Here is a 13,830-nt window from a genome sequence, read left to right on the forward strand (position 1 = left end):
TAGTCTGTGTTTCATCTGACTTCTCCATAAAGTTCAGCTTCAGAGTATAGTATTTGTGAGACAAATAAATGTGTAGTAGTCTGGTATGATTTTTAAATGGGTACCAGAATGATTTGTGTTAATAGAAAGAAAGTTCTAAATCTTTTGAGCAGTTCTGTTAAAAACCACTAACTTTTCTATAAAGAAAAATTGTTTTGTATAATGCAATGATGTACTGTATTTTCTACTGTGGATGTTTTAATACCGATTGATATTAAAGAAAAATAATCTAACTTTTTATGATGTAGAGGTATATGATCAGCTAAATAAATATAATGCAGGTAAAAGAGAACAGAGTAAAACATTCGGGCTATTTGGAAATATACCTGGAAAAATATAAAAAGAACAGAAATAATAACACATACACACATCCTACCTAAAATACGAAAAAATATCATGTTTGCAGAAGAAATTTAAAATTAAGGTTATTTTTCCAAACAAATTATAGTCATCTGTGATAAATAAGAAGAAAAGAACGTTCCAGATGTTCTACCTCCTCGACAGAAGTACAGCAGGAAGATGACTCACTGAGAAAAGCAAAAGTTTCAATTGGATATGATTACATGTAATTATGGAAGAGAGGCGGCTCTCCGAACAATGATCTTCAGTGCAAGGACTCACATTAAGAAATCTTATGGAGTGCCTATTTAGCTGTAAGGCTGCTCGTTGACTTGAACGGTAATGTTGAGGAAAATGCAAATGACTAGTTCTAGCAAATGTGATAGGTGATAGTTTGCATCATAGATGGCGTCAGTGCTGCTTTCATTGTTAGTCGTCTTAATGCCAGTGCATGAAAATAAAGAGACCAGGTGAAAATAAACATTTAATCTTTGATTTGATAGTGCATTCAGAGTTACATTCATTTCGATCAACACTGAAAAAGCTTCACTTGTAGAAGATGAGAAAAGAAGACATGATAATGTATCCCGGCTGCTGAGTGGGATTAGGATCCCGCCCATCGAACAGGCCAAAGTAGATGATAGTGTTGGACTCAAACCCACTGATGTTCAGCTAAAAGAGACAAAGAGGTACACACTGTGTCAACTATTTACTGGGTACGCACATCTTTTCACTGTATTACACTGTATTAGTGTTTGAGATTAGACTTCAAACCTTTCTGTTTAACTAAACGTATGTCTGAACCATAGTGTGTAGGCCCAGTAGGCACAGCTGTAGTTGAGGTTGAGTAGGACCAACTAACTTCTAGTCTTCATCATAGCTTTTCTGCTACAGGTGCACAGGGTTTCTATAAAGAACCTTCAGACAAACGATTGTAAAGGATGCTAAACAAATAAGATTAAATTAAATTACTATTAAACATGATACAAGGTTTGTCACAGGTGGTTCAGCCACGGAGAACATGTGAGCGCTGACACAGTTTCTATCAGGAGCCTTCAGGGTCAACAACTCACTTCAGAACAATACTTCACTCAAGTTCATACTTCAGTATGATCCAACAAAGTTCCCGTAATTCTACTACAGAGAAACTCCTGATATGTGTGACTGATAATGACAACTGCCTGCTTCAAATTCAGATGTTTAACCCTGGATTAACAGTGCTGCTGTGACAAAAAAACAACAGAATGTAAGTCATGAACCAACAACACCAACAATACCAAAAAAAATTGATTCTATTTATTCAATAGAAAAGAACGTTGTTATGGATTGTAATGGACGCCGCTGGATCAGGTGATAAATGTGGGGGAAGGACCGACCTGTTTGGTGATGTCGATCCTCCAGGGGTTCACCTGTAGACCGTCACACCAGCCCCCTCGCCCGTACAGCCACGTGCCATGCTCATTCGGCACAGCGCCCTCTTTCACCCGCATCGCACAGCCCAGGGCTGTTCCTATTGGTCACAATGCCACAACATAAACACATGGCAACCAGTGCAGGACATTTAGAAGGGTTAGTTAGAAAATCTTTGGAACTTTTGAGTAAAGCACTGAGAAATGTAACTAAAGGATAAAATAATTAGAGGTGTAATTCTTTATCTTCTTGTGTTGTATAAATGAAGACACAGCATGGAGTCCAGGCTGGGCTGCTGTGTTAGTCAACTCTAAATTAGGTTAAAGGGGTGGGAGATTTCATTCTGATGCACTTTTTGTTAAATTAGTGTAACTTCTCTTTACAATCCAATAACAACCAATTAGTTAAACAGTATGGCATTAAAACGAAGAATATGAATCATCTGTGGAAGCTATAAAACACTAAAAACATCAGCCAATCCTCCGGGTGGACCCTGCACAGAGTATTGGCTGGTTGTCACTCTCTTCCTGCTCTGCGCGCACCAGAGAGGTACGTGCATGATGGCCGAAGTCACAGACTGCGAGTTTTCAAAATCTCCTACCCTACCTTTAAGTAACATTTTACTTTAAAGGTTTGTATAATAATAATAAAACAATAAAAAATGAATACATAAATAATGACAATATAAGATAAAATAGGCAACAGCAGCATGCCTTTTTTTAAAGTGTAAAAACTTGCAGCCATATCCTTACCTGCTGAATCAAATATGCGGGAGTTGTTATAAACAGCGTTGATCAGGAAGTGGTGTGAGGTGATGCAAAATTCTCCACATCCATTCTCATCACTGCCATGTCCTGTGATGACAGCAAACAGCTCCACCTGCACACAGACAATGACAGGGCCACTGACAGGAAGGACTGGGCTACAAATGTCAAGCAACTGTCATCAGATGTCCGGTACCTTCTTGGTTGAAGATGGGATGGGGAATTTGATCGGCTGGTACCTCTTGTTGTAATTTTTGTCAAAGGTTCCTCCGCTGTACAGCGACGTCACTCTGAAGGGACGAAGCTTCTCCACGAGGTTACCTGTGACAGGGAAGAAGATCTGTAAGAGCTAGACAAATAAAAATAATGTGTGCAAGCAAGAGAGAAGCTAAGCCAAAAACATTGGTGGTTATTTTTGATACTTAACTAAGGTCTCACAAATGTATTCCTGGTAACCACGCTATATTACTTGCACAGATCTAGCATAACACAAGAATCTATCCCATCTGTGAAGCATATGGTGGTAGTATCAGTTTTGCTGCAGTTTTTGCAGAGTTTTAAGAAAGAATGGTTAAAGAAGAAAAGTTCAATAGCTGAAAAGTTATGGAAGCACCTGAAGCACCTAAAGCATGCAGTACATGTGAGGAAATCCCCAGCATGTCTTGTGAAACAGTGGATGACTGATCAGTAACAGGAAATCTTTAGTTGCTGTTACTGGTGCAAGGAGGCACAGCTGCTGCTGAAAGCAACTGCTGACATGATGACTTTGACCACTCAGAGATATGTCGGATCATTTTACTGAAAAAACAAATGATAAAGTGAAGTATTTCTGTTTGTGTTTGACTATCTGTCTGTCTACTTTCAGGACTTTTAGAATTTTCTATATTCTACATTTTAGAGTATAGAAAATTCTAATTCAGTGTTCTGCTAACAGCATCGTTTGAGTTGTTAGTTTGAGTTTCTTAGTGTCAAGTGCTCTTGTACAACTGCAAATTCCATAAATAAACTTTAAATAATAAAATGTAAAGCACATGACAGTGTGACTCATGAGGGGAACAGAACACTGAAGCCGAGTCCCAGCATTTCCTGGAACAAAATTTTTTGTCTTTGCCGAGTCTCGTTCATGTCCAGTGATCTTTCAGGAACTATTTACGGTGTGTTCCTTCCTGCAGAGTCTCCCGCTCTAAAAAAATGAACAGAAAGTGACCTTATGACGGTGTTCGCTGACGCTGTTCCCACAGTGAGGGGGCGTTGAGACCTGAACATCAAGTTATTTGTCATTTTTGGAAAAAACCCACAGCTGATATGATTTTAGACAAGAATGTATCTACAAACAGATGACACACAGTTTAGATGCTATATAGACGGTGACTAAGATTAATACAGATTAATAATGTGACCTTACCTGTCCGATTGCTGACACTGAATCTCAGGTTGAGGGAGACGATCCAAGGCATTGCCCAGGGCACAGTCTTCATGCTGAAGGTGCATTTACTGCTGTCCAACAGGGGCATCAGAGGAGAAACATCCGTCAGCCAGCGGCCAATCCCTCTGCCAAAACAACACATTCACAACAGAGACAACTGAAGGGGATATATTTTAACAGCCCACCTAACACAATCAAGAGCACACGTATATTTTAATGTCTCTTTACTTCGCAATCGATTAAGGAACTTATATAGCCTAAATGTTATAGAGCTGATTTGAAACCCGCCAGATCTCATACATTAGCCTCAGAGACCACAGTAGTTGTTGGTACATTGCTGTGTGATGTCATAACACTACAATTCTTGTCTGAGACAACATGTTAACACACCAGCGTCACACAATAACACAAACAAACAAACTGATTGAGGAAGCTGCACACCAGAAACTCTGCATCCTCTGCAGTAACATGACAGTTGTGAGCATGATCACATAACACCTGTCCTCTACTCTGTCCGCTGGCTGCCCGTGAAGTTCAGAATCGATTTTAAACTTCTACCGTTTGTTCTTAATGCTGTGAACGGTCTTGCACCTTCTTATTTATCTGACATTTTAAACATTCACCAACCCAGCAGGGCGTTACGCTCTGCTGAACTCTGGAATAGCCTTCCCTTTGAGCTGCGTATAATCACGGACCTGCCACTGTTTGAAGCCAAACTTAAGACCCACCTGTTCAGGATGGCTTTAATACATCACTGTGACTCTTTTACCCCTTTTTATGTTGTATTGTCTTTGGTATTCTTTTATCTGTTTTTATTATTTATTTCATTATTATTGTGTTTAATCTTTCACTTTGCTTTCATTTCGTTTCATGTGTAAAGCGCTTTGGGCAATCGCTGGTTGATTGTATAAATGGAGTCTGGTGACTCAAACCACCTTGACACACTCAAGATGTGAGTGGAGTGAAGAAAAACCACCTCCAGGACCTTTATCTGTGTGATTAGTCATGGAAAACCGAGGGAACAGAACACACCTGGACATGCAGCTGCTGTCATGTATTTGATTACATAGATGAGCCAATAAGAATGTGTGTCATCATAAAACTGGCTGTCATTCTTGAATGGTTAACGCTAAACCTTTGTCAAAATGAATTAGAGAATCAAATCAGCCGATCATATTTTTTTTTCTTCGTACAACAACTGAGGATCGACAGGTTGGTTTTACAGGGAGTTCCTGGCAGTTTTTTGTATTTGATGACTGTTTCAGGCTGTTCTGCCACATTGCAGCCTTGATAACCCAGTTCAAAAACACATTGTTTGAGAACCTGAAATGTGAGCAACTGAACTGAATATTTTTCATAAACATTCCTTCTTACATGCAGCTATTGTACGTTCCTACCTGCGAAAGGCAGTGATCCATCGGCCCAGCTCCATGTTGCAGTACGGGCTGAGGTGCTCACAGCAGACAAACAGCTGCACCGTGTGATCCCACTGAGCACAGGACGAGTCTCTCCTGCCGGGACACGAAAGGGACGCATCTAACTCCAGTGTGTCAGAGTCCGTCAAGTCTGCAGGCAGGGGGGGGGACAAACATGTTCTTCTCATGCTGCACCATGGCTCACCATTACAGACCTCACACTGATGCTCTAATACACAAACAAAAGTCTCATTTCTGAGTATCTTCACACATTACCTAAAGGCAGATCCACTGTGGCCACAGCTCCATTCTCACCCTGCATTATGACTTTGTCGAAGACAGAAACAACTTTGGCAGGACGACTGAGTTTTGAGTGCAGGTCTGCAGAGAAATCAAACCTGGAGACGGGGACAAGGTGACTGATCAAATCTGTGTCACACTGGTGGCAGGAAGTTGTCTTAAGCAGTTATTGTACTGAGCAATACGTCTGTGTTTTAAATGATTAAAACAAAAAATGTAGAATCATGGTTCTTGAATACACCATGTGTGTTGTGCTGTTGGAAAATACTACCAAATTGAAGCTTATAATTGTCATTAAAAAACAATCACTTCTTCTACCTGATGCCAAAGATGAGCTGTTTTCACTAGCAGGATTCTTTTTTTATTGAAATAAAATCTGCATTCTTCAGCACACTTAGGAAGCCACGATATGTAGCAACTTTATTATTCCAACAATAATAAAAATCATCTGATCATAGAAGGTGTAAGTATTAGACCCTGTTTACACATAGCCGGGTATTTTGAAAAACAAATATTTTCTTCCCTCTGTTTTCCAAGATAACATCGTGCACAAATCATTGTTTTCAAAAAAGTTTCCACATTAACCCACATAAATACGCTCCCAAGAGCCGTCATGACTACGCCAGGCCTGTGGATGGCAGTGTAGGAAGAAGGAGAAAGCCGTGCAAGCCAATCAGAAGCCTCATCGAAGCAGTCTGCCTCTCTGTGTCAGAAGTTGTTCCAAAGTTGCTGAACCTGGAGACCTAACATGTCTCTGCTCCTCTACATAGTAAGAGAAGCTGTATCAAATGCAAACACATAAAAAGTGCTGACACCAACAGAAATGCAAACACTACCTTGAATGCTTCCATTACTAGACTACAGCTGCTCTGGCAGCAGTACTACACGAAAAAGGTCACACGAACTGATGCACAGACTGACGGAAACTCAGTTTTTCTCCATTTTTGTCAGTTCACATTGAAATGATGAAATGCACAAACTAAGGGAAAAGTCTCTTGTTTTTCAAAATACCCGTGTATGTGTAAACGACCTCTGGTTAATACTGCTTCCATAGGATTTAATTGTGTGAGCTGCAGCAGGTGCTGCTGATGATCAGTCCTTGATAAATTGACCATCAGCACGTGTACAGACCTCTGTAAACACAGATTTTCTGGAACATTCAGGTGTGTGTTAACACAATGACAAGAGAGAAAGACATAAACAATGGTGTTAGAGAAGCAGCTGTTGCTGCACATCAATCTGGAAAGACTTCTGAAACCATTTCAAACTGTTTGGAGTTCAACGTTCTACAGTGAGAAAGATAATTCAAGAGGAAAACATTCCAGACAGCTGTCAGTCTTCACAGGAGTGGACGTCCCAGAACATTCACCCAGAGATCAGAGAGATACAAAAAACCCAAGAGCTACATGTCAGAGCTGTAATGAGAATGTTTAAAAACCTCAATGAACTGAATCAATGTTGTGAAGAAGAATGCACCAAAATTCCTGAGACTGAAGTCATACAGAAAACCATTGCTTCAAGTTATTGCCTCTAAAGGTGGATCTACTGATAATAAATAAATAAATAAATAAATCTCTTCATCTGTCCACTTACCACTGGGCTTGCCAGTTGATGAAGCTAAATGAGGGGTAGAGGAACCAGCCCATCTCAGCCAGCGCCCCCTGTTGGTCGATGCTAATGAAGAAGTTTGGGGACGGAGTGGTCTGAAAGGACACGTTCACCAGCTGTCCAAAGCTACAAAACAACATGACAGAAGGTACAAGTTTAAACAAATGACAGGTAAAATCCTACATAAGTGATTTAATATGTTTTGGGACCATGTTCTGAGATTGTGATCAGGGGTCAAAATGGCTGAAAAGAGCAGTTAATCTCTGTCCAAGACAAGGACATGAAGCATCAACATCAGCAGGCTTTCAGTGAGCAGGTCTTACCGGAGAGCCTCAGCAACCGAAGGCTCCTGGTGTACCATGGCAGCCGGGATGCTGAGTGGCGAGTAACATTCATCCCCTACGCAGTTCATATCCTGGATCGGATTACCTGGGAGAGAATACACAAGGACACCGGAGGCGTTGGATTTGGCCATATTCTGAACCTGAAGGAAAAATAAACATCATTTTCACTCGTATTAGGTCAAAAATGTTTTAAAATGTAAGAAATGCAGCCAGAATTTTACCTCATAAAAACTCTTTAAACTGTCAGCAAACACTTATAATCAAGTATATCAATACACATTCACAGCTTAAAAAAAATTGAAAACACATTAGCTCTCAATGGGGAAAAAATGCATGCTGAGTATCTACTAATATGGACTGGTTAAAGTGTGAGGAATGAAAGGATGTCACATCATTTGATGAATTTTGAAATCAAAATGACCAAGATGGCTAAATTCAAAGACACCACAAAAATGTGACAAAAAAATGATGCAGCAGGCTAGTCCATTTTACTGAAGTTACAACCCACAACCGGGTCTGATAATGGGTCCAAGGATTTCATCCCAGTACCTAATGGCAGTCAGGGGGTCTAGTCTGTAGATGTCTGTGCGTCCCTCCATGGATTTGTCTCCCCAGAACATCACTGAACCACTCATGCTGAGCTATGCTACAGGCAGTATAACATTCTCCACAGCTTCTCCAGACCCTTTCACGCCTGTCACATGTGCTCAGGGTGAATCTGCTCTCATCTGTGCATAGGACGCCAGTGGAGGACCTGCCAGTTCTGGTGTTCAATGGCAAATGCCAATCAAGCTCCATGTTGCTGGGCAGTGGGCACAGGGCCCACAAGAGGACATCGGGCCCCCCTTAGGAAGTCTGTTTCTGATTGTTTGGACAGAGCCATTCACACCAGTGGCCTGCTGGAGGTCATTTTGTAGGGTTCTAGCAGTGCTCATCTGATTCTTCCTTGCACAAAGGAGCAGATACCGGCCCTACTGATGGGTTAAGGACCTTCTACGGAGACTGTGCTGGGAGACACAGCAAACCTTCTGGCAATGGCATGTGTTGATGTGCCCTCCTGGACGAGTTGGACTGCCTGTGCAACCGCTGCAGTGTCCAGGTGTCACCTCATGTTACCAATAGTCACCGATATTATCCAAATGCAAAACTAGTGGAGACAGGCCGAAAAGATGATGGGGCAAACGACATCAGTGGGCTCCACCTGTAAAATCCTTCCTGCTTGGGGTCGTCTCATTGTTGCCCCTCTAGTGCACCTGTTGTTCATTTCATTAATATTAGAGCAGCTGACACTGATGAACACCCCCCTCTGCTACTTAACTGTCCAGATCAACAAGTTCCTTGAGTGACTTGATGCTATACTCTGATTAAACAATGTTAAAAAAGTCATTTTTTTGAGCAGTGTATAAAAAACATCAGATCTACTTTTTCTGTATTTCTTCACATTTTTAAACTACATTTTCAAAGATTAACCAAAATAATCAAATCAATGAGCTCCAGACATTTTAAGAACTATCCACATTTAAGTCAGGAGTAAAAACATTAACCAACCTTCGTGAAGAAGGAGCAGCCGCCCTCAGACACCCAGGCCACAGCACTCATCACAGAGGCCGAGGGTCCACACCCGTCTCCTGCATCGATCAGCGAATAGGATGCTGGACCCCAGCGAGCCATGAGCCAGTCATACCTGGCATCCAGTCGCTTAACAACGATGGGCATGTTCCACCCTGCATCGGGGAAAAAATACCTTCAAACCAACAATCAGAGGCAGAATGTAACACCTATGCAGAAAGACTCACCTTTAGAAGTGAAAACTGCCTGAGAAAGGCCACAGTTGTGCCCTGTGCAGCCCCAGTAGTAAAGCACGTTGGGGATCCAGTTGCCCAGAGCAAAGACCGGCACTGGAGAGAAATGCAGCCGAGACAGAACCTCCTTCCTGCAGAAAAGCACAGCAGCAGGAGCAGGACAGGGATGTTAATACTTTGGAAAGACAACTCACTTCCAACTTGTGACTACTTCCTCGTTCTGTCTTTGCTACAGTGTGGCAGACATTTGTTTGTAAGTGATTTACATTGTTATTGCTCCTTAACACTGCCTCCCAGAGGGACGTTTTGCCCCATTGAACTCAGTACGATTTAGAGAATGTATGTTTTGATGCCCAGAGAAGTAAACAGTGTAAATATAAACCTTTGGATTGAAATTACAATAAGTTGGTAAAATAAAATGGTAAAATGCTGCTCACACTGTGATTACATATCAATATAACAGTAGAGTAGGCTTTGTAAGTCAGGTCAGTCAGGGGAGGCCCTGGAGCATTTGGACATTGATGTGTTGGTGCTGTCACTGAATTTAATAACTTCCTTTACAGATATTCCAGGTACCACAGGTACTGATGGTCTGGCTGAGCATCAACCTCATGCACTGGGCAGCTTTTCTTGCCTCAGCAGTTACTCCTCCCCGGTCACCTGTGTATGGCGGCCCGCTGCAGCTGCTCCCGCATCCAGAGCGCGTCACTGACCGCAGAGTCGTCCAGGGACAGGAAGAGGACCTGGGTGCTGTCCGGCAGATCTTCAACCAGACTGGTCAGGGACGACTCCGAGCTCCACAGACACTCCAGAAATCCGGACTTGTTGGTGAAGGCGTGAACGACCAGAGGTCCCCGCAGAGACCCGGGCCGGTAGGAAAACTCACCATCCAGGGTTGGAACTTTAAAGGAGACCGCGAGGTCACCTGGTTCCGGCCCGGCGGCGAGCTCTGGACCCGAGGTGTTCCTGGATCTGAATTGAGTCACGTTAGCATACGAACCCCAGCCCGTTTCATAAGGGGTCAGGTTGGTCCGCCGCCCCGCTGTCCCCGTGGCCTCAGTCACATGAGCTGTCACAATAACCAGGAACCACAACAGCGCGGACTTCAAAGGCAGCAAAGGACCCATGCTGCCGGCTGAGGGACCGAGGACTCACCGCGGACAGCCGAGGCCCATCAATACATATAAAAACAGCAGGCGATGGTTTGAGTGCGGCGGACAGCTTCTTCCTTCTTCCTAATCTTCATATCCACCAAACATTTAATTTGGAGGCGGGCCATGCTGCCGTCTACGGCAGCCCTGTAGGGACAGAAAGGCAAACCGTCATCAGCGGGTCGATACGGTCGATACCTGGAAAACGGGATGCTCCTAAATAAATCTGTTTAATATACATTTTGAATAAATGTCGTCAGAAAATGGCATGACTAAATAAGTTGTTTTAAAAAAAGGCACAAAACTGATGTCATTTTTTACGCCACCTATACACAAGTCTTTTAGTAGTTGCACATTTTAATTTACTATTCAGCAAACGCACTTTTCTCCATCTCGCCAGAGTCGAGGATACGCTCGTTTCCTACATTAACTTAATGTGTTTTAAAATTCGAACTTTTATATACAATCTCCCTAAATTAGATATTTTTGTCTTATGAAAAGTTTAAAATATATATTGTTTTTACTCAAACTATTTTTAAAAACTTATTTTCTGAACAATATTTTTCAGTGTTAATTATTTTTATATTGGATTGCAACATGAAAAAAATAAAGGTCAGTGGTTATTGTTGGTTATAAGTTGCTATAAAAAAGAAAATGTGTAACAATGGAAGAGAGACAGACCACCATGACACTTCCCATCACCTGGACAACAGCTTCAAGCACGGCTCAGTAGTCGTAGTAATGTCTCAGTTTCAATCTTCAACTGAAGAGAAAAATTGAGTTGTTTTGACAGGTGGAATTGCAGCAAAAAATCCACAGAAGCTTGCCTGGACCATGACACCACCAGTGGACTACTGAAGACTGGATGGAATTGTTTCATGTGAAAGAATGACTCCTCATTGTGAGACATCAACTGTCAAACATGGAGGAGGAAGTGTGATGCTCCGGGCTGTTCTGCTGGATGCAGTGAGGCCAGCACAGCTACATTCGACAGCACCATGCAGTACCGCTGGTGTGCTTGCAGTGGGTCAGAGGTTCATCCTACACAGCAAGATAATGACCCAAAACATAAGTCCGAGCTATGACAGAACTCCCTTAGGAAGAAGAAGATGGTCAGCTTGAACACATGGAGTGGCCAGCACAGTCTCTAGGCTTAAACCCCAGCGGTGGTTTGGGATGAACTGAAAGTGTCTCACCTTTATGAAAACTTCTGTAACAAAGTCAGAAAAACTGACTTCTGAAGAACATTTGATTTCCATTGTAGGAAGAATCCCACGATGTTCAGCTGTTATGCATCATTCTACCTAGCACCAACTACATCTTGGTGCAGGCTGCTTGGTTTAATGATGAGTTACCTGCAGATTTCCTCAGCACATTCTGCTGCACTGTGCTTCTAGGTCCTGTGGATCACTGATGAAGCCCCCGCTCCTAATCAGTGGTTCCAACCTGTGGCAAACATCGTTCTATGAAGCGCCTTCTTTAGCATGAAAGGATAAACCTTTTCTATTTGACTGGACTTGGAACTCATTCTTATATAGGCACCACTACAGGATGAGGTTTTCCTAGAAACAGGATGCAGAACCATAGAAGCTAACACGTGGTGTAATGTCATCTGTGGTGTGTGTCAGTGCTGAATATCCTGTCATATTGTTACTGTTATCACTGATGTTGTTGTTGTTTCCCATGCTGTCTCTCTTGTTTCTCTCTGTTTTGCAAGTTTAATTAAACAAGTGTCTTGTTTCTCTGTTGCTAAAGATTAGAAATGACAAAATAAGGAAAATGAAGTCTATTTAAACCAAATACATTTCATAAGTTTATATTACCATAGGCTACATGAACAAAACAGATTGGCTTCAGTTTGCGCTAATTAGTACATCTGATAAAATGAGTTCACAAAGTATATTGTTTAACATGTACCTCATTCTCACCAACAATAAACACTTAGCTCCTTCTCGGTCTGTGTCACTAAGTGGGTTAAAACAAGGATCGATGGAGGAAACGCACATTCTGAATGCGTCAAGACGCACGTCGTGCAGGATAGCTGTCAGCTCTTTCCATCATACAGAGAGCAGAAACTCGGAGTATGCTCCTTGATAGAATTAATTATAAAAGCCTTCATTTCAAAAAGTAAGCTAACTGACTCACCGAATAATTGCCTGAGAGGAACATCTTTACGCACTTCGGCTGTGCGTAAAAGTTGCACGGACCGCTGCGGCGCAATGGCACATCGTCAGCGAGTAGCTGCTGTTCTCTCCGTCGGCATTTGAAATAACCCGGCAGTGAGGTGTGGACACTATTAGGCCATATTTATCAGCAGCTGCACTCCAGGCTGAAGCGACTGGAACTCTTTGGCTGAACTTGAACACGGGGATGGAGATCATAAAAGTTGTTCTGGTACTCGCGCTGGTTTTGTCAAACGTGCTCTGTCAGGGGATGGATGCTGACACCTGCAGGGAATGCGCTGATGAGGTAACACTGATTAAACTCAGCAGCATGTTTAATTTATGAGGGAGAAATTAGACGTTATGAAAAGAAGCAGAGAGGCTCAGAGTCATTGTGATTCAATTCATTTACAACAAAATACATATTAATAATGCCTTTTTATGTCTCAAGAACAAATGGCCAAATTCGGAGGCAATTCAGGATATATTAGTGAGGATGGCCAGAAAACCAGGTCCACGCCAGTACCTGGGACTTATGGGGAAGAAGGACTTCGGTAAGGACTCACCGAGTCATTCAGTAATTTACATTGCTGCGTTGAAATGTGAAGAGTGAGCACTCATTTCTTTTTCCTGAACAGGAAAGACGCAAACAGCACGAAAACGTAGGTGTCTGCACGGTTCACATGTTCAAACGACAAAATGTAACATTCAAACAAATAAGACTTTACTTCATTTGCAGGGCATAAATTCCAAGCCTTTGTTGGTTTGATGGGTAAGAGGAGCTCCGAGTTTGAAGGTATGGTTTGTATAGACGTCATTTCAAATAATGTAAAGCATTTGCCATCTAACAGTCGCTTCTTTCCTGCAGGATCCCAGTGAACTGCACATCACTGAAGAAAACCACATCTCAGTCCATCCGCCTTTTGTGCCATTCAACTAGATACATAAACAGTTTAGTTTTAGTCACTTGATAAAATTTTACTTCGAGTTATGCTCTGTGAGAAAAATAAATAAACAGTGCCATCTAGTGGGAAAAGGTTATTTGAACATAATCTGTGACGGTGGAAGTA

The 13,830-nt window shown here is 42.1% G+C and overlaps 2 protein-coding genes across 2 annotated transcripts; one reads left to right on the forward strand and one right to left on the reverse strand.

Annotated features, from left to right (window-relative positions):
* Positions 1-849: 849 nt before the first annotated feature.
* LOC114448838 (uncharacterized) lies at positions 850-10,745 on the reverse strand. Its single transcript, XM_028426040.1, has 12 exons — positions 10,108-10,745; positions 9,442-9,578; positions 9,194-9,369; positions 7,625-7,785; positions 7,287-7,427; positions 5,670-5,791; positions 5,376-5,544; positions 3,958-4,103; positions 2,749-2,873; positions 2,541-2,667; positions 1,755-1,888; positions 850-1,050 (listed from the first exon to the last, which is right to left on the reverse strand). Exons 1-12 carry the CDS (start codon positions 10,572-10,574, stop codon positions 925-927), a joined length of 2,031 nt encoding a protein of 676 aa, XP_028281841.1. The 5' UTR covers positions 10,575-10,745; the 3' UTR covers positions 850-924.
* A 2,182-nt stretch (positions 10,746-12,927) lies between these two features.
* On the forward strand, positions 12,928-13,818 carry LOC114447990 (protachykinin). Its single transcript, XM_028424567.1, has 5 exons — positions 12,928-13,067; positions 13,212-13,314; positions 13,399-13,422; positions 13,500-13,556; positions 13,629-13,818. The coding sequence occupies exons 1-5, from the start codon at positions 12,969-12,971 to the stop codon at positions 13,637-13,639; spliced, it is 294 nt and encodes a 97-aa protein (XP_028280368.1). The 5' UTR covers positions 12,928-12,968; the 3' UTR covers positions 13,640-13,818.
* Positions 13,819-13,830: the final 12 nt, after the last annotated feature.

This window comes from Parambassis ranga, chromosome 16, assembly GCF_900634625.1.
Source record: "Parambassis ranga chromosome 16, fParRan2.1, whole genome shotgun sequence".
Lineage (NCBI taxonomy): Eukaryota > Metazoa > Chordata > Actinopteri > Ambassidae > Parambassis > Parambassis ranga.